We start from the raw sequence: 19,776 nt of genomic DNA on the forward strand, positions 1-19,776 counted from the left end.
ATATTTTATCAAAATCTGTTTGTAACGTTACAATACCTATTTACGAATCTTTCTGCATATCTCAGCGGCACCTCCACTGATGTTTAACCGAACTTAAAAACAAACGTCCTTCTTCTGACAAAACCCTTGAAGACTTATAAACACCACTCAATTATCATACCAATGATTCCAACCACCACAAAAAAAAATCTGAAAAGGACGAATAGAACGCGATCCTGTTATAAAATTATTCAAAGTTATTCAAAACACCTAACAGAGCTCCCAGACGTATAGTGAATTATGAAAACCGTAAAAAATATGACAAACGCCTTCTGCCTTTTGTTATAATATTTTTGAAATATATCGGGGTCTAAGATCGGATGATAAGGGCGCCAGGTACACGGTTTGAGTTTTGGCTTGTGTGTGTTGGCGATTCCATAATTTATAGGCTGGGGTCCATGATTGTAGAATGACCCTACCGCACTTGTTGTTCTAAAAAAATGTGTGTTATTTAATAAAAATAAAGAGTTCAACAATTATTTACGTTTTAATTTCAATAAAGATTATTGACAATTTCCTAGACACTGAAATTTTGTTGCACTTGAAGTACTTGAATAAGCCTACAAATTAAGAGGCCTTTGCCACGTAAAGTCCGACAACATTTAACAGACACATATCTGTTTGGTTTTCAAAAAGGAAAAGTTGTTAATTCGTTCTTACATAATATAAGTGTACCTGCGATGCACCGCCCAAATCCAAATCAAGATGATTGTCATTTAAATCACTACCTACCTATTCAAGGTGCATGCATGTTTGTGTTTGACACAAAGCGGATAACAATACAGGGTAGTTTTCGACACAACATTCTTATGAGATGCATGTCGTCTGTCTCTTATTACTGTCGTCACGGAAGAAATCATTTTAAAAAAGGCTAAGAAAAATACTTGGGAGCCTTGTTTTTCGAAAACCGTTAACTTTTAGTTTAAATTGGGGTTAACCATTTTTTTCAAAAATGCCAAACTTTAAATTGTAAATATTCAGAGCTCACATCACCAGGAGTTATAAAGAAGTTAGAAAAAAAAATTTTGCAAATATTCTTTAGATAAAAATATGACTCAGAAATGTATTTGTCAGGTATTTAGTGTAAACGACTTGCTTTTACACGAACAATTTAATGACGCCTCTATAAAATGGCCACCACGTTCTTCGGACTTAAATCCAATGGATTATTTTTTATGGAGACATCTTAAATCCATGGTTTACATGACAACTGTCGATAACGAAGAACAACTGTGGTAACGTATTCAAGATGCAATAAATAATATTAGAAACGACGAAGAAGTTATGTAAATAGTACATTTTAATTTTCTCCAACGTATCAAACCTTGTATACGTGCAAATGGTGGGCTCTTTGAACAGTTTTTATGATATTTTTATTTCTTTACATTCATGCTTTTGTAATTAAGTTTTCTTGTAAAACTGCTGCGAATTATTAAAAGTCTTATCAAGAGTAGTTTTTTGTGGCAAATAAGTTGTTTAATCCAAAATCTTACACCTAAATTACTCAAATGCATTTATCCCGTAAACGGCTCCTCCTGGCGACATCAACAAGGTACACCTTTTTTACTTACTCTTTACCTTTCTAACCCTTCGAAATCCGAGGGTAGGAAAGAACGGAAATCACTCTTTGTCAGGATCCAGGGACTAGGTTATTGCATGAGAGAACAAGGAGGGCATCTCGAAGGCTGTATCAGTCTTAGGGGATGATAATAACATTAAAAAAATTTTATATATTAGCCACAAAGGACAAAATAAAACCAGTCAAGATGCAAAACATTTAATTGGCGATCTAAAGTTTAATTATATTTTAATGAATTAACGAGAAGGAAAAATAACATATTGAGGTCCTAAGGTACTTATTATATATATAAATAAACAAATGAACACAGGGTATTAAGAATATATAACATATCTTAACTCTTTTCTCAATTCCCATCGGAAAAGTTTGTACTTACCTTATTCATGAGTAATTGTTTCTATCATCATTTCTGATTCGTAAACATTTGGAAATAACTCAAAAATCAAATTTATTCTGCATTACAAATTTTGAAAATATCTTAAATTTTCGCGAATTGTAAATTAAAATTTCAGATTGATTACCGAATGCGCGTAACAACAAAATAGCAGGAATATAGCTTGTTACAGTTACGATAAATAATGATCGGAGTTGAAAATATATTATAATGAAATAAATTTATCTAGACAAATAAATACAACATATTACATAACGGGTGATCACTAATAAGCAGTAAGCGGTGAACCACAAACATCGGGCGTTGGTTAAGCCTTTTTTCCAACGCTCACTTGAGATTTTTTTAACCACCACCTTTTACTTGATAGTAAAAATAAAACTAAATTCTATATCTTTGAGACTACTTCTTAATAAATATCATATAAAAGTAAACCTCGCAACAACTAAGAAATTAAGTCTTAGTTATCAGCTTCTGAATACTTATCAAGTAATTTGAAATTATTAAAAGAATAATTTCTTTTCTGCAAGAGTAAGGGATGTAAAGACTTTCATTCGGAAACGACAGAGAATGCAAGATTAGTTTAATTTTCCTTTCGGTTGACGATGACGGCTGCCTCATAGTCTTCCTTGGTCTGGTCCTTATCTCCCCATCCCCAGATCTCGTGACTTCCATCTCCGCTTCGGAGTACGCGGGTTTTGATCATCTCTTTTGAAACAGTTTTCAAATCATAAGCCCAGCCAATCTTAGAGAACAAGTTAATAATAGTCAGCGAGAGATTCAACCTTCCAAATTCAGCCGCTTTATAATCCCACGGGAACGTATGATGATAATTGTGCCAGCCTTCGCCAATGGCAAAGAACGACACGAAACGGTTTTCTGTTGGATTTATGTACCTAAACCAAGGAAATTTCGCCTTAGAATGATTCACGGAGGTAAAGTTCAAAGTGATAATTTTGTTATTCAATTTATGGCAGTTTTTTGTAAACGGATGCCGGCAATCATTAAGTTTAAGATTATTGTGAATTTATATGAAATCGTCTGTGTCAGATACGAATCGAAGAAAATTAAACCCGCTATTTGCGCAGTTGACGATGACAAAATAGCTGCCTACTTACTAAGAAAAAGTAAGTTATTGAATCTACAAAGCGGGAATAGACACATCTCTTTCATTTTAAACGACGTGATTGAAGTCGTTTTTATCAAAAAAAAAACCTCTAAAAAACCATCAAACAATTTTGTTGAAAATTGAAATTTATGTCATTTCTCCGAAGAAAAAAATTAACTGTGTAATATCTACGGATTTTCTTGTACGCGGTTACCACTTACTTGTCATAAGGCTTAGATCCCCACATATGAGCTGCTGAATTGACCAACCAAGTTGAATGAAGGCAGAACACGTATCTGAAGATGTTTAAACTGTAAGAGTTGACGAAGGTTTCACCCCAAAAAATCATGGGCGTCAAAGTTGGTAAAATGAAGCAAATGCTGGGCATGAGGAACATAAAGTATTTGTGTTGTAATCTGGAATAAAATTAGATAAAAATCAACAACAATGTCTTTCAGAAGAAAAATGATTTACGAACACAAGTATGTACAGGGTGTTGAAAAATATTGTTCAGATACTTCTAGGTGACATTCTACATCCAAAAATATTTAAAAACTCCTGTTACAGGGTGTAAGTTTTAAAATGGTTTTTGTATGGTTAACGACAGCTCCCAATTTAGCCACTACCGAAGGTTTAATTTCAGCTCCGGATAGATGTAATTTTATGTTTCTTATTTTCTTAACAAAACTCTTAAGACTTTTTACAAATTTTAACACTTGGAATTACAGAAACACTTGATGCTAAACTGATAAATTCTACAATTTATCTTTTTAATTATTGTGACACCTTAAAAAAAAAACGTGATACGCGCTTTAAATGAAATCAAAATAAAATGAACATAAAGCACAAAAAATGAGTGTGTATTACAGACGAATAAGCAGACAATAAAAACTAATTAAAAGAAAAGAAAACTTGTGAAAGGAAGCACTCACCTTAGCAATGGTTCTGCATAAAGATCCGACATGTCGATACCCTTTCCTTTAGCTTTCACTTCTTTGTGTTTCTTGCACATTAGCCAGCCCATGTGGGAAAAGAAGAATCCGCGTTTGGCATTATGAGGATCGGCATCAGTTTCTTGGAATTTGTGATGAACCCTGTGATCCCTGGACCACTCGATAACCGAATTCTTCAAACAAAAAGTAAATAATAATGCCTTCAAAGACTTCGGTCAGTTTTCACAGTACCAAAAACCCCTGTATGAACAATGTGAACACTGAAAAATGAATGAATCACGATCTTATGAATATTCTTTTACGTTTGCATGAAGTCGTTTCACAGACACCTCAGAGAGAAATTTTATGACTGAAGGACTTGGTGCAAAACTTCATCTTGAAATATTGAGAAATCACTAGAAAATTATGGAAAAGAATGCGGAGATATTTATGAGGAGGTTAAGTTTAAGAGTTTCATATAGTTGAGTCCTAAAACACCTTGATTTGGTTCATTTTTGTTGTGAATAACGCAAAATAAGCCATTTTATGCGTTAATCGCATTAAGTAACTAAAATTTTTCAGATAAAAAATAATTCTTACAAAGTAAAACATTTAGAAAACCGGCAGATGTAGTTCGTACCTGATGAGCTAAAGTTTGACAAATAACGAGAATTAGTTTCAGAGGCCACTTTGCTTTGTAGGCCCGATGAGACCACAATCGATGCGCCCCGCCGGTGATTCCAAATGCACCCAGTTGATACAAAAGGCAAGCTGAAATCAACAGTAAATATCGGTAATACTTGAACTCCTAAATTTTAAACAGTCCAGACATCGTTTTTAAAGTTGTTTATATTTCTGGTTTCCTTTATAATACATTTTCCAGAAACTTTATTTTTCAAACAGATAAATTTGCGAATCAATGAAAATCACATATCAAATGTGATTCAAGTGAAAAAAGTTTGTGCTTTACCTTCTCAAAGCTTGAATGATTTGAAAAATCTGATAAACAAAAATTAATGTCTGCTTGACAGAATAAAATTGATAACGCTGATCTGTCCCAAATGAAAACAATTTCTCAATGGTTTAAGGCAGTATGTACAGGGTGGCCATCGAGAGGTGACCCTGTACCTTATCTCAAAAACTGTAAGAGTTACAAAAAAACTTTAAATATAAAAGTTTCATAGTTTTGTTAATAGTTTTTAAGTACTTTATGTTTATGTATACAGCATGTCTCATTTTCGCGGAATGGAAGCTAACTTTCTTATTTTGAATTAGACAGTATACGTTTTATTTTTTTATTTGATTCTACATAAAAATCTAAGCCTTTTTTGTATTTAGTCATATATACCTATCTCTCATAGTTTTTGAAATAATGAAGCTTTCATTTTTTTTTCCCAAAAAATCGACTAGCAAAGAAATGGTAATATTTAGTTCAATATGCAAATCAAAACGATAATTTTTAAATAGCAAGTGAATGATGGTCTACTAACACTTAATATCTGGTCACTTTGTATTATTAATATACAGGGTGCCGAAAAATTTTGATCAAAAAATTGGACATATATATGAAAAAAAATAGAGAAAATACAAGTTATTTAAAATATAAGTTAATATATAGGGTGTCCCATTTAAAATATTTGACTTTTTGCCCGTCAAAAATCCAATTTTTTGATCAAAATTTTTCGGCACCCTGTATATTAATAATACAAAGTGACCAGATATCAAGTGTTAGTAGACCATCATTCACTTGCTATTTAAAAATTATCGTTTTGATTTGCATATTGAACTAAATATTACCATTTCTTTGCTAGTTGATTTTTTGGGAAAAAAAAATGAAAGCTTCATTATTTCAAAAACTATGAGAGATAGGTATATATGACTAAAAAAGGCTTAGATTTTTATGTAGAATCAAATAAAAAAATAAAACGTATACTGTCTAATTCAAAATAAGAAAGTTGGCTTCCATTCCGTGAAAATGAGACATGCTGTATACATAAACATAAAGTACTTAAAAACTATTAACAAAACTATGAAACTTTTATATTTAAAGTTTTTTTGTAACTCTTACAGTTTTTGAGATAAGCTACAGGGTCACCTCTCGATGGCCACCCTGTACATATGTACGTATGTATGTGCACAAGACCAAATTGCATAAATGTTACTCCACCTTATTAAAAGTCTCTAATCACCCTGGAAAGTTGACGCTTATTTTTGCAGAACAAATTTAATGAATGTGTGTGTTAACATGTGCTAAATTTTTCGCCTCACACATTTAGTCAAACACAAAGAAATTTAAAATGCGCTTAGGAAAAAAATTATATTTGCGAATTTTTAACTCCACTCATAAGTTAAAATCGGAAATTGTCCCTGTCCATTAAATATATCAGAGAAACAAATTTTTTGCGCGGTGAATCGAGATTTTTGGAAAGTTGGAATGACATATTATTCATACGACGCATCGCTTGGCTTACCGTAGAGACAAGTCTGCCATTTCGCACTAGTGAAAACTAGGATCAAACCATAGAAAGCGATGGCATGCAAAATAACGAAGGCTACAACATTTTTCCAAACAATATCAAGTGGACGATTATCTGGAATAAATGCCTCCTCCGGGAGTTTGTCGGCGACGCAGTCCGACTCTTCCAATACCCCAGTTGCTTCTACTGATTGCAACTGCAATTTTTCTCTCGGACTTGGTGGCATGGCGAAGGCTCAGTGTAATAGAACTAAAAAGAATAAATGTAAAGTTGAAGTATGATTTCTGATATTAATTCACAAAGAAAACAAATTGTCCCAGGATTTTTTTCTGTTTTTGAACATATGAAAAATTATGTGATAAAAACTGTAAAAACAAAACTGAAGATTAGAAAAGGGCATGTTTGACAAAATATTTTTACAAATTCGAGGTGAATTAAAAAATAGAGGCATGTGTGTGTGACGGACACTTGCGTTTTTAAATATGCATGATCATACATTTATCTATCCCAAATTCCATTGATGTATCCGATAATATGGTACCAACTGTAATGAACAGTTTTTGAAATTTTAGCTTAATTGATCCATATAGCTTAGTGTCATCCAAACACATGAAATAGTTTATTATACGTAGCAACTACTATCTTTTAATTTATATACATATATATTGAAGGTGATTTAGAGCTTTAGTGAGCGAATTTAATAACTTGAAAAATTTTGGCGTGCTAAAGGCAACACTCCGAAATATCCTTCTATTGAAGTTGATTGATTCTGTTTCTATAACATCACGGCTGGTTCTTGGGTGTATTTTACTGTTCCGTTTCGACAACAAAATTTCAATTTTTAAGTAAAATTGAAAAAAATATTCGAAATCCTATAAATCTAAAAACGTATTCTTATTAAGTTTTAAATTGTGCAACTTTATCCTAACTTAACCGATCTCGTACCTCTTACGATAACCGAGATCCCAATGGTGGTTTTATTTTCAATTATAATAGTCTTTTACAATTTAGATTAATGATGGAGTGATATTTTTTTATTTAATATGTACCATTTACCATTTTTTAGGGATAAGTGCTAAATGAAAAAAATAGAAAATAAGGGATAAATCTTTGGGATAAGGGATGAAAGTCTCATCAATTTTAATAAAACGTTAGTTTCTTGCCAATGACCTAAAAAGCTTGACCTCTAAAAATATTATAATGGCTTATTTGGGAAAATGAAGCAAACAGAAGAAATCGTAAACCTTGTGGGCGGTAATGTATACTATATGTATGTTAGGCGAAATATTAGAAATCAATTGGAGTGTGCCAGGAAATCAAGCCGGGAAGCAGACGTAAGTAATATAACATTTCCCAATTTTTAATAAAATTAGAAATGTCAACACTATATGGTTATATTATATATTATGTATTTAAATAAAAACTCTCTCGGGCCGCCTCTCCTATTCATTCATTTAATTAAAAGAGTTATGAAATAAAATCCGAAGCACCATTTTCAAACTTTCACACTATATCGCAATTTTCAATATACAGTAAGTATATGCTAAGTGCGTGTAAAATTGGGAAATTAATGCAATATTTGTAATTCCTAAATGCACTACTGGCGTTGGCATTTTTTGCATTGAAATTGCCCGCCTTAATATAAGATGTTATTGCCTATTATTGCGGCTGTCTGTTTTTTCCAAAATGTAACCTTCGAACGGCGGATCCCAACGTTTTAAGGCATTTTTGATGTAAACAAAAATTGGCCTTTTATAAGTTTTTTGTGAACATAAATCAGTTATTGTACGCTCTAATTAAATTCGAAATATCAAACGCGAAACTATCTAAAAGCATTTTTGGTATAAATGATTTTTCAAAACTAAAGCACTTACCACGTTTTACTGATAGATAATTGTTAATTTCAAGTTTTAACCTTTTGCTGGCTCATAAGATACCACCTACAACACCAAAAAAATTTTTATATAACATAAAATATCAAAGCCATTAATATTTATAACAAATTGTTCATTTCCATTAATAATCATAATTATCAATATTTCTTGTTACGAGTCTTGACGCATTTTCAATTATTTTTAATCTTTTAAGTCAAACAGGTAATTGATTGTTTCTACAGTAAATTTGTACTAAATCTAATAGAATAACAGTAACTTGAAGGGAAAATTTACAATCCAATTGATTATCAAAAATTTTTTTTAACGTCAACAATGCTATTTTTACAATGATTTACGAACAGGTAATATAAAATTATAATTTATAACTATTCGAGATAATTCAATCTGTTTACGTCCTATGTGTCTATATCACAGTAAAAGCCTAAATTGCTGATAACTTATTAAGTTTTTATACGCTTTTTCCCCGCACGAAGTGAAATATATTTGGCCGTTTTCAAAACATTCGCAATATTTTTTCCTTTATTAACAATTTAATAGATTGTAAAATTATGTATCAGAATGTATTTTCGTTATGCCTGCTTCACGCTCTAGTGTATCGTTTATTTCTTCTTCCCTTACTGAATCATTTCTTGGCACTTCCACTTCCTCACGCTTTCCCTTCTAGTTCTCTCTACTTTTATTTATCATATCTATAGTGTTTATGTGGTTTTCATTTTTTTGCTCTATTTTTTAATTAAATAAATATTTCTAGTCGTTTTCTCTCTCTTCCTACTCTCTTCAATTTTTCCTCTCTTGATTTTGTTCTTGTTTTAAAAACTAGCATATTTATCTCATTCGCTCTATATTTCCATGTCTTAGTGCCCACTACTAATTTGTAATTCGTATCAATTTTTCTAGGACGCCCTGTATGTGTAAGTGTTCTCGATCTACTAACTTATAGTCTAACAATATAAATTGACTTCTCAGTATATGAATATTTAATCAGAACTTGTCTTGGTACACTTCCAAGATCACCCGAACACATTCCAGACAGGGTGTTATTTAAATATAGAAACCTAAAATAAAAGCTAAACCCACGACACGTGTTGCGAGGAGGTAATAAAAAGCAATTCCCTAACTCATGTATAATTCATAGTAACGAAATCTAACACAAACTTAATAACCGTTTAATGATGATGATCTATCACCCGCGGGTTAGCCCGGGGGGTAAGATCAGCCGCCGGTTAATCCCTAGACAAACATTTCTCAGAGCGGATATAATTTCATTAAAATCGGATCAGGGGGCCATTTTTAATTTTGGTTAAGGGAAAACAACCCCGTGATTGAACGCTATCGGATTAATTTGTCAATACGGTTTACGGAGGGCGGATTAACGGTGTTAAAGTTTGCAAGTTCAACGAGACGAGGGCGAAAATTTGCCTTAATGAGATTTCCGATGTGACTGTTAAATACCCGAAGGGCATGAAACCGGCTCAAATTGGTTTTTTGTCCTACGTGGTCCATGACAAGTAAACAAAAAAGTCAAGTATTATATAACTTAATAATAAATCACATATACTTCTCTTGACAAGTTATATACAGGGTATTCTATGGCAAGAGGAAAATATTTCAAGGGAAGATTATATAGCTCATTTCCAATAAATAATGTTATATAACTAATTGTCTGATTTTCATCTGTTTTAGAAATATTCAGATTTCATATTTTTCTCGATTTTTAACGACATTGTTGCTTATCTACTGAAAAAGAGTAAATTCAACAGGCATTATCTCTAATTCGTCAAATTAAAAAAGTAACCGTGGTTAAGTAAGCGTGTTTCTATTTACAATATTTATTAATGAAGAATATGCAAACATTGCTTTGTTAATGGTAATGCACTTTAAACTGTTAGGTCGTATGAACGTCGATTTCTAGAGCAACAAATCCCCAATCATAGAACATTTGTGAGAGTTTACCAACCTTTAAGGGAATCTGGCCACTTTCCTCGTTTCCTTCTGGCCCCCGCGAAGCCCAGACCACGCACCACTGGAGTTTTACGTTTAGAGACACCTAAAATCTTAAGTGTATTCACGATCCATCAACTCTAGAGAAGAATTCACTCAACACCTTGTACTCCATGGGAGGAATTAGGGCAATGTAAAGTGTGTTCCCTGAGTGTTTAACTTATCTTGGGAGCCCAAGGGCAGGTTTCCAATTCAAATGTAAAATATGCCAGATTTCATTAATCCAATTATGACAAAATCATTTCTTCAAAATTTAGCAAACAAAATTTTGTCATCCTAAAGTCTGCCTACTTATTACTTGGATCTTATCCTCCTTAAAAATATGACTTCTGACCCTCAGCATTATCTGATAATCATTTTGACTCTTTTAAAACTGAATCAGATTACTAATAATTTGATTTTTTTAATATTTTTGTCACCCTTACGCCACTCTTCATAGCTATTTACATAACAAGGACTGAAAGCAACTCGCACGAGCGTAAAACATTACACCAGCCGAAGATGAGGGCGACAATCACGCGCGTGTGAAAAAAAAACTTTCTTGAATAATATGCAATATTTTTCCCACAACTATAGATTATACAAATGCGAGACACTACTTCATCGTTCCATTGCTTTATCAACTGTGCATGCCCACTCTCATAATGGCCGACCAGGCATTGAATATTATTATAGAAATTAACATCTTTTACCTATTTTCAAAACATGTAGGATACAACTAAGTTATTAGTATGGATGCCTAATTGACTAGTGGTAATAATTCTTTTAGTAAGATCAGTTCAATGCGCTGAGTCCATCATTTATTTCTTTTTCCTAACGCACACGTATGTTAGTTAATCGCAAGGCTTCAACGCAACACAGCAGTACTTAATATCTTAGATAGAAAAATAATTTCAGAACTATTAAATTTGTCACTCTCATTTAAACAGAATAAAAGTTATGTAGTATATCATATGTACATACACCGTCTGCCTTTGCCTCGCAAAAGTTCGAAATATACTTTAAAACTTTGAGTAATAAAACTAGAAGCACCCTAGTCACTGGGAAAATATTAGTCAAACGTATTTGTTTTTAAAACCCTTTATATTTATGATTTTGTTTAGCGCAGCAGAACAAAATGTGACCAGTAATAACATCCTGGACACAATCGCCGGCTTTTACTAGTGGTTATTTGAAGACTTAAATTTGTCACGTACGGCTGAAGAAGGCCTTTTAAAAATATTACAAACCTAAGGTGACTCTTTGTATCTGCCAGTTCCTAAAAAGCACTATCTGCATTCCTAGACGAACTTTGAATCCATCGTCTATCTACAGACAACTCGTAATGCTACTTGGCTATCCGAGTAAATGTAAATTTTCCCTTTGCGTTCCTTTTCTGACTTTCTCTCTGATGACAACCTCAAGTAGTCTCAAAAGTGGTCTTGAATGCATCGATAATGGCCAGACAAACCATGCTCTAAAGTATCGTCAACTTCAGTACATAGCAAGTCTTATCTTCTACCAAACCACAGATTCGTGGGAAACCCTCGGTATGAATACCAAAATGAAAAGCTAGCGTAAGACGTAGGTTTTCAGGCTCTATGTCTTTCTTGTTATCTTGCAGAGCTGCAATGTTACTGTTATATATAACTGCATATTTTTTCCGTGATTTTTCCAAGATAACTTGCTTTTTACGATTGTCTCAAATATTTAGCCTTTGGATAAAACTTTCTCATACAGTTGTAGGTTGCTTGAATCCTGAGTTTGCCTTTCTTCTGTAACTTAGTAACTTTTTTTTGTCAAGATTGGCATGTAGTTTCGTTTCAGTATTTAGAATTCTACAGCTCTACACCTAATTTGCATTCGGATACTACCAATGAGCTTGTTCGATATCTTTACCAGACCGTTGTCAACATAGGTCTGCACCCTGAAAGCCTCGATCTTTGGTCGTTTCAAAAGACCATCGGTCCATTAAGCGTCATCACTGTCACGGTAATAAGCAGTTGCCCTGTGGACAGAGACCTTTGACCCTGATTTCCTTCTGATGATCTCTCAGAGATGTCATGATTTTACACATCCTTGATTCCGAAGCGCCTATTTGACCCATCCTATCAGCTGGGTACCGCTTGAATGCTTCTTCAATGTCAAAGAGGAGGACTAGCATCACTTCTCTGCTTGAATAATCCTTCTCTATTTTGTACAAAACTGAATAAAGAATCGTTTCTGGCAACTTTGTCTTGCTGCATGCATGATGATCTTTGCTGGTGGGTTGTCGCCTCAGTGCATCACCTATTACCCGTCGACGACAATTATTTTCAAATATTTTGGTCTAGAAAAAATGCAAAATATGTTGGTCTGAAGGCTTTGGCGACGCTGCCTTTGGTTCTTCCTGTTTTCGGAACGAACTCGCGATTGTTGATTTTCAGGAATGAGGATCATCCCAGCGTCACACTATTCGTGAACATCCTGAGTATTAACGGCTCAACGATAGGAGCATTACGTCAAGTTCCTCCTACAGCATTGCTGGGATTATCAGGACCCGACGCCTTATATGGACTGTATTCTCTCACCACTTATTTGATGGCTTCGCTGGTCACTATTTTCCGAATCAACGTTCAGCCGTGTTGCATCGGACCACCCCTAGGAAGGACGGCCTCGCTTACCGGTTATATAAATAGCCATTACAGAAATTGAGCGGTAATAATTACAATATGAACACTTAATCGATATTTTACAGATTTTTGAAATAAAATTCTAGACAATTAATTATGCAAACTATATAATTTTGATTTTCTAATAGCGTAGTGTGTTTTAATAAAGAACGCAGGAGGGTCGTAATGAGATTGACTACTATATGTTTTAATAAACGACACCATAAACGCTCAACGGGGATGCTTTTTTGCACCCCTTCCTTATGACAAAAGTTAATTTATGTGTGAAGCAGACACTATTACGGATTACAAGTCGTAATTAAATAATTATTTACGAGTTTTGGAATTTTCAAACAATTTTTTAGCATATAAATCGGTTTTATGTAATTAACTAGTTACGATTAGTTTTAGCGATTGACTTAAAAAATTTGAGAACTTGGGTCGAACTCAGAAATAGTCATTTTTATTGACTTATTCCTCAAGTTAAGTTCTCGTTTAAATGTTAGATTTGCTTTATATGACTCTATAAAACTGACCGTTACAGCATACAATAATCTATGGAGTATTAAAAAAAAGTGGGGCAATACGTGAGGAAAGATTCCTTGAGCAAAAATAATTCCAATTTTGTAATAATAATTTTCATCTTGGAATAGCATCTCATTTAACATCCATTTGATCAAAAAGGTGAATAGAAATACCTATGACCACGACTTTATGGGTTAATTGTGACGTCATGATCAATGCACATTTCCTAGACCTAATTTAAGTTTAAAAGGGCAAGTGCATAAACTGCTGTAAATTATAATTTGACCAAAAAGCACGAAGTTAAACTGTTTTTACAAAGGTAGAACAACAACATGTTGACATTTTCAGAAAACCTCACACGTTTGCTATGGGCTTACGGTAAAAGAAATATATCGATTTGCCTGCCATATTAAATTGCGAATAAAAAAATATTTCACAAATCTGGCATAAAAGTCAAGGAGGTGGTATGAAGTAAATGAGAATAAGGCTCTTTAAGGTAAAAGGGAAAAATATTAACCTTCAAAGTCCTAAACCTATAAGTATCTCTCGAGCCAGTAGTATATAAGGATAATTACAAAAACCATTGCAATTACAAGACAAGTTTTACTTACAAATTGTGTAAGGAACGTAGGATTATTTTACTCGCATTACCATGACACAGTACGTAATGGAAATGGGGGACATATCTTACACGTAACCATTTCGTTTTGTTCGAATCCTTTAAAATAAATTGATTAGTAAATGTAGCTTCACAGACCTACTGAATTACTAATTTAAATTTAAGTTAAAGTGCCTCATTTTACCTACAAAAATTGGACTTTATACTAATAACTACAATAAAAAATTAAAAATCTTACTAAGGCACAATTGTATCGGTTTTTATGGTCCACTCTGTATATTACCGACGCCCCTGGTAATACATTCTTGACCGCTCCTGAGAGTACATGTTCTTTGCGCCAATAAACATTAGTCATAAAGAACTTTCCTCTCATTTAAAGCATTCAAACCGCCATCCGCCATGTTTGTTCTCGCGTGTCCAACCGCAGTAAATAACTTCAAACAAATTGAGCTCGTTCGAAAGCGAGGCAAAAATGGCCGTTCTTCAAATTAAAATAAATATTTTTGACAGAGATACGCTTTTCTGTACCCGTTCCACTCCAAGGATGAGTTAAGATTATCAACTCAAGTGTCCTATACATTACCCATGGTGGAAAAATTTTACTAAGTAAGAGAAAAATAAACATGAACTGCTAAAAAATCAATCATATAATTTTTTTTCGAAAACTTAAAAACACACAATTTGAAAATTGTTATTGAGCCTCAAAAAAAAAATCTAATATGAACAAAAAGGTGCCACACACTGCGATTGTGTGATGTCCTGTTTTGGACGGTCAAATAGAGCTTGGCTCCTGAAAACTCACCCTGTAGATTTTAAAATTATTCTGCCATGTTAAAATTTGTCGACAGCCATAGATAATTCACAAACAATTTTATTGCATTCCCTCAAACAGGAGCTGCGTGTATATAAAAAAAACATTTTGACAACTTCTATGTTAAAATCTAAAAGCGTAAACAGACTATCGTCACCCCACGTGAGCTCGCGTGTTGTCAAGTTAATTCGCGCCACGGGTACAAAGTGTATGGTAGTATGGAGTAGTCTCGTATTTAAATCTGTAGTTTAAACCATATATTGTATGCACACTGCCATCAACAGATAAGTCAGCCGATTTGGGAGGAAATTGGAAATGAATTGAAAATACTGGGTAAGTATTTTATTATCTAATTTTTCGTGTTTATTTCAAGCGTAATAATACAACCATTATTACTTATGTAAGAAATCGTTCCTTTCAAACGTTTTGTAGTTGTCAGACGACCCAATTCACAATCCATTGTTCCTGCTGCAAGAGCAATGTTCTACAATCTTTTCGTTTTCCACTAGAGGTGCTGGTTTTGGCTTAATGAAGATTTTATTATGTACCTTCTTGGCCGTCTCTGATTTAGAAATAATTCCTCAGTCGCTGTCCGTTCCACACGAGCTGACGTTAATAATCAGTGCAGCAATTCAGTTTGAAAAATACCACAGATTCTTTCTCCTATTTGCAATAGTTTCTTCTGTAGGATGTGGGGTTATAATTAGTCCTAGCTTTATCCATATTTCAACACAAACTTGTTTAACAATTTTTTTAAACAGTATCCTAATCTATAGTTAAAACTTATGTTTCTAAAGGAATTACCTGTTGCTAGGTATCTGAAAAAAAGATAATGTTTTAATACTGGAAATTTGTTTTAACTAAAAAAATTAAATGACGTTGGGACAAACTACAGTGACGCTGGGATAAACTACAATGACGCTGATACAAACTACGAGGATCCAATCTAACACCACGTTGAGACCAAAAACGGGATGGTAGCAAAGAAATCTCTGCAAATATGAAGAGCAAATGCCATACAAGCCGTTTCTAGGCACACTCGAAAGTAAATCCAGTCAAATTACAGAATTATTGTGACTTTACTAGATATGTATTTTACAGAATGCACAGTAATTTAAATGATTAAAATTTTTCGCATAAGATCGCGACTGAAGAAAAATTCTATCAGATGACTATGAGAAAGAAGATGAAGGAACTACTACAACACACCTGATCCTTTACTACAGATATTAAGCCATGGTGTGGAAATGGAAAACAAGCACGATTCTTCGATTAAATAATTAGCAAAAAAATCTAGTACATGTTAATAATATGGAAATAAGCGAAATTCAACTTCAAACAGCCGAAACAAAAAAAAAACACAACTAAACAACCATCAATTCAAAAAAAAATTATTCAACACCCGAAATCATTTAAATTTAGAAGAAAAACTCCAAATCCAATAAAAAGACGGTTAGTAAAACGTTTTGAAACTCTGGATGATACAATAGAAGTTTTCTTAGTACGTCAATAATGGTAAATCAATTGCCTAAAATGGAAGGGACTCAAAAACTTGCATTAGAATTATCAACAGAACTAAGGACTAATCAAAAATCTTATGTTCTATAACATATTCACAAAACCTATAAAGAGAAGTAATTCATCAATTATCTGTATTTTCGTCTCCATCGTCTAGAAATAGCAATTCAAACGTCGGAACTGGATGTGCATCGACCTCCAGTGAAAGTCGAAGACCAATGTTACCAGACATGATGTCTTTGCCAGAAAACCATTACTAATTCTTATAAGTTCGTTTTCGGCTTGTAATTACCTTTTTAGAGTAATAAACGCATTATAATTCATTATTTTCTGCTTACCTTAAACAAACTGCTAACCTTTCCTTAGTACTGACTGTTCTTTGAAATTGAGTATTTTGCTCCTGCTGTATATATTTCAAACACAAAAGGCACAAGCTGAATTTTGTGTTATTATTAGAAGTAGGCGTAGAACTATCAAACTTTCCTAATTTAACCATCTCCCTAACTTTAATAATAACCAAGATCCCAACGGTAACTTGCAAATTTAAGCCCACATCATCTTGACGCCATGGCGAATAAGTATTGTTAAAGCTTTGCTTTCAGCAGGTATTATTGAAATAAGTTATTGATGCATATGTATTAGTTACTTACTTAAGTATTGAATTTCGTGGGCATTAAAAATTGGATTTTGTATTTTTACGTATGTACCTAATATGCATAAGAATAGATAGGTACAAAAAAATATTTCAAAAGTAAAAAGACGAAATACTCATATGAATAGTTAATAATTAGATATAATTATTTTTCTACTACCATAGTTAATTAGCACTTTTAATAAGATTTTTTCCCGCACTGGTGCTGTACGTTAAGTAATTATTAGTTAAGCAGTAATTATATAAGCGGTAACACTTAAACAATTCTTACTCTGTTCAACAAACAAAAATGAGTACATTCATTTTTCACAGTTTTCTGTACTTTTGTAGCTCTTATTCTCCTGGTTGGTAATCAGTTGGTGTACATTTTATAGTTTTTGGTGACTTTTCATAGTCCTTCTTTCTATAAAGGTTGACAATGTAAGTTACCATAAAATGAGCTTATTTTATTCTGTGTATCTATAATTCAAAGTTAATACACTTTCGTTTTCGGCCAAATGAAGGATGATATTATTTAGTTTAGAATAGTCTTCAACCAAAGAAACCGACGCGCACATATGTTGGGTTATCCTAACTCCCCTATTTTGGATATTGGATATATTGCCTTTTTGATAAGTAGGTAGCGTATTTGTTTTAGCTCTCTACTTTTATGTTAGCCATGCCTTAATAATGGGATATAAATTAAGTTGTAATGCATTTCAATTAGGTTTTTCTTAATAAACCAAAAACTACTTGATCAAATGTAGCTTTGTAGCGTATCATTGAAAAGCATTTTCAAATTGTTACCCTATATAAATAATATTAGACATTGCAGAGATTATATAAGTCCATAAACCAACAGTCTGGTTCCTGAAGTCTTGAATTGATTATAATAAGAATTTTACACAAATCTTTTGAGATTTTTGCAAAGATCTACATTATCTAGAAATATCTCGAAAAATGTCTGTCAAATTTTGCGACAATTAAACTCAATGTAATAACATTATATTTCTTTATAGCCTAAATTTGTGGTACTTATTTGTCTGAATTGGAAGCTTGGGATATATACCCAATATCTCCCAAATACATTTTCTAACATAAAAATTCTAGTACTAATGAAGCATTATCCTATGCCTTGTAGCACCGAATTTTAATAGGGCTGCTGCCTACTCTGCTTGGGCTGGCCCTTGCTGCATTCCATACCAAACCAATGCAAATTAATTATATAATAATAGTTGGTGAAATAGATAACAATTGTTATCTATGTCACACTTCAGGTAATGTTTCTTATTTTAAATCTGAATTACTTCCAATTTCTACCACTAGCAGACAGTAAGTTTCGATGATGTGAGTAAGACTGAATAGTACAGCATATAGGTAAGATACTTACGTGGTAACTTATAAACTGCTTATTGCAATTGCCACAGTCCACTAAACCTAAAAACCGCAACAGGTAATTCTACTACCGGCGAGGATGAACTGAAAAAAGAGAAACGTGAACATAAACTTCCTACGTCCGGTACACGTCTGCTGACCGACCTACTACGAACAGTTTGCGATTGATGTGTCTAATTACAGGGAACAAAACGTAATATGAAAAAAATACCAAAGACCACTTACAACGTCCTTATTCGCTAAGTTTCTGAAGACCTAAAATCTCATTCGCCATCGCTAATCGGCTGATCACTCAGCTGATTGCCAAAAGTTTCGATTGTGAGCATGTACCCGTTCAATGTTGTAGTTTTTTAATTTAATTTGAGGTTAAGATCATGAATTCGTTAAATTCGCGAAACAAGATTATCTTTCATTGAAAACTAAATTTGTAGATTTCTGAGTTAGTTCGTTGAACGTAATTCGTTTTTCTTTTATAACAGTTAACGCACTGTTGGGATAAAGAAGGTAAGGGCTTTTAAGCATACCATAATTTTAATGGCAAATGATGGATTCAAATTTGAGTTTCGCTTTACGATGCAAACGTTATATTTTAAGCACACGAGCATTTTCCCTGTTAAAATTTGTATATACCTGAAAAGAAATAATAAAAGGTCCTTTATATGCATTATTGACAATGTCGACATATTCTACACAAAATCCTCTAAACAAATTTTCGGAAATAACGAAAAAATTTAATAATTAAGTGAAAATTACATAATTAATTCACTCTCCGAATACTGGGTAAAAAAATTTATACAACGTGCCGGGTGGGTTCCTTACGGACTCCACTCCTGTATTCCCCAATATTTAAAAAAAAATGTAATAACTGAGTGCTACAAATAAAGAAAATTGGATTCAATAATTATAAGATTATGTATCAAAAAACTAACATTGAAATACAAAAGGCTTTAAAAATTTAACTACGTTGTTGACATATAATGGTGCATTGATGTTTTTGCAGACGCCTTGATCCCTTCTTCTGTCCTCACCTTGATCTCTTCTTTTGCCCAGAGGAGATTGTATCAGTTCCTCCTCTGAGACACCTTTCCTTGCTTCTTCTTACACTTGTTTTTCCGTGTAGACAACTTATAAGCAACACTCCATTGGCTGACGGATTTTCCTTGGAAGTCTGTTTCGAACGCCAGGATTATTTAGTAGTCTCTGGATCAGAGATACATCAATGGTT

General features: G+C 33.2%; 1 protein-coding gene across 1 annotated transcript; it reads right to left on the reverse strand.

Moving 5' to 3' along the window:
* Positions 1-1,800: 1,800 nt before the first annotated feature.
* Positions 1,801-18,566, reverse strand: LOC136412183 (acyl-CoA Delta-9 desaturase-like). The gene is made up of 6 exons (XM_066395155.1): positions 18,547-18,566; positions 6,521-6,775; positions 4,690-4,820; positions 4,050-4,243; positions 3,339-3,533; positions 1,801-2,905 (listed from the first exon to the last, which is right to left on the reverse strand). Exons 2-6 carry the CDS (start codon positions 6,750-6,752, stop codon positions 2,593-2,595), a joined length of 1,065 nt encoding a protein of 354 aa, XP_066251252.1. The 5' UTR covers positions 6,753-6,775; positions 18,547-18,566; the 3' UTR covers positions 1,801-2,592.
* Between the last annotated feature and the right edge of the window lie 1,210 nt (positions 18,567-19,776).

Source organism: Euwallacea similis, chromosome 11 (assembly GCF_039881205.1).
Source record: "Euwallacea similis isolate ESF13 chromosome 11, ESF131.1, whole genome shotgun sequence".
In the NCBI taxonomy this organism is placed as follows: Eukaryota; Metazoa; Arthropoda; class Insecta; order Coleoptera; family Curculionidae; genus Euwallacea; species Euwallacea similis.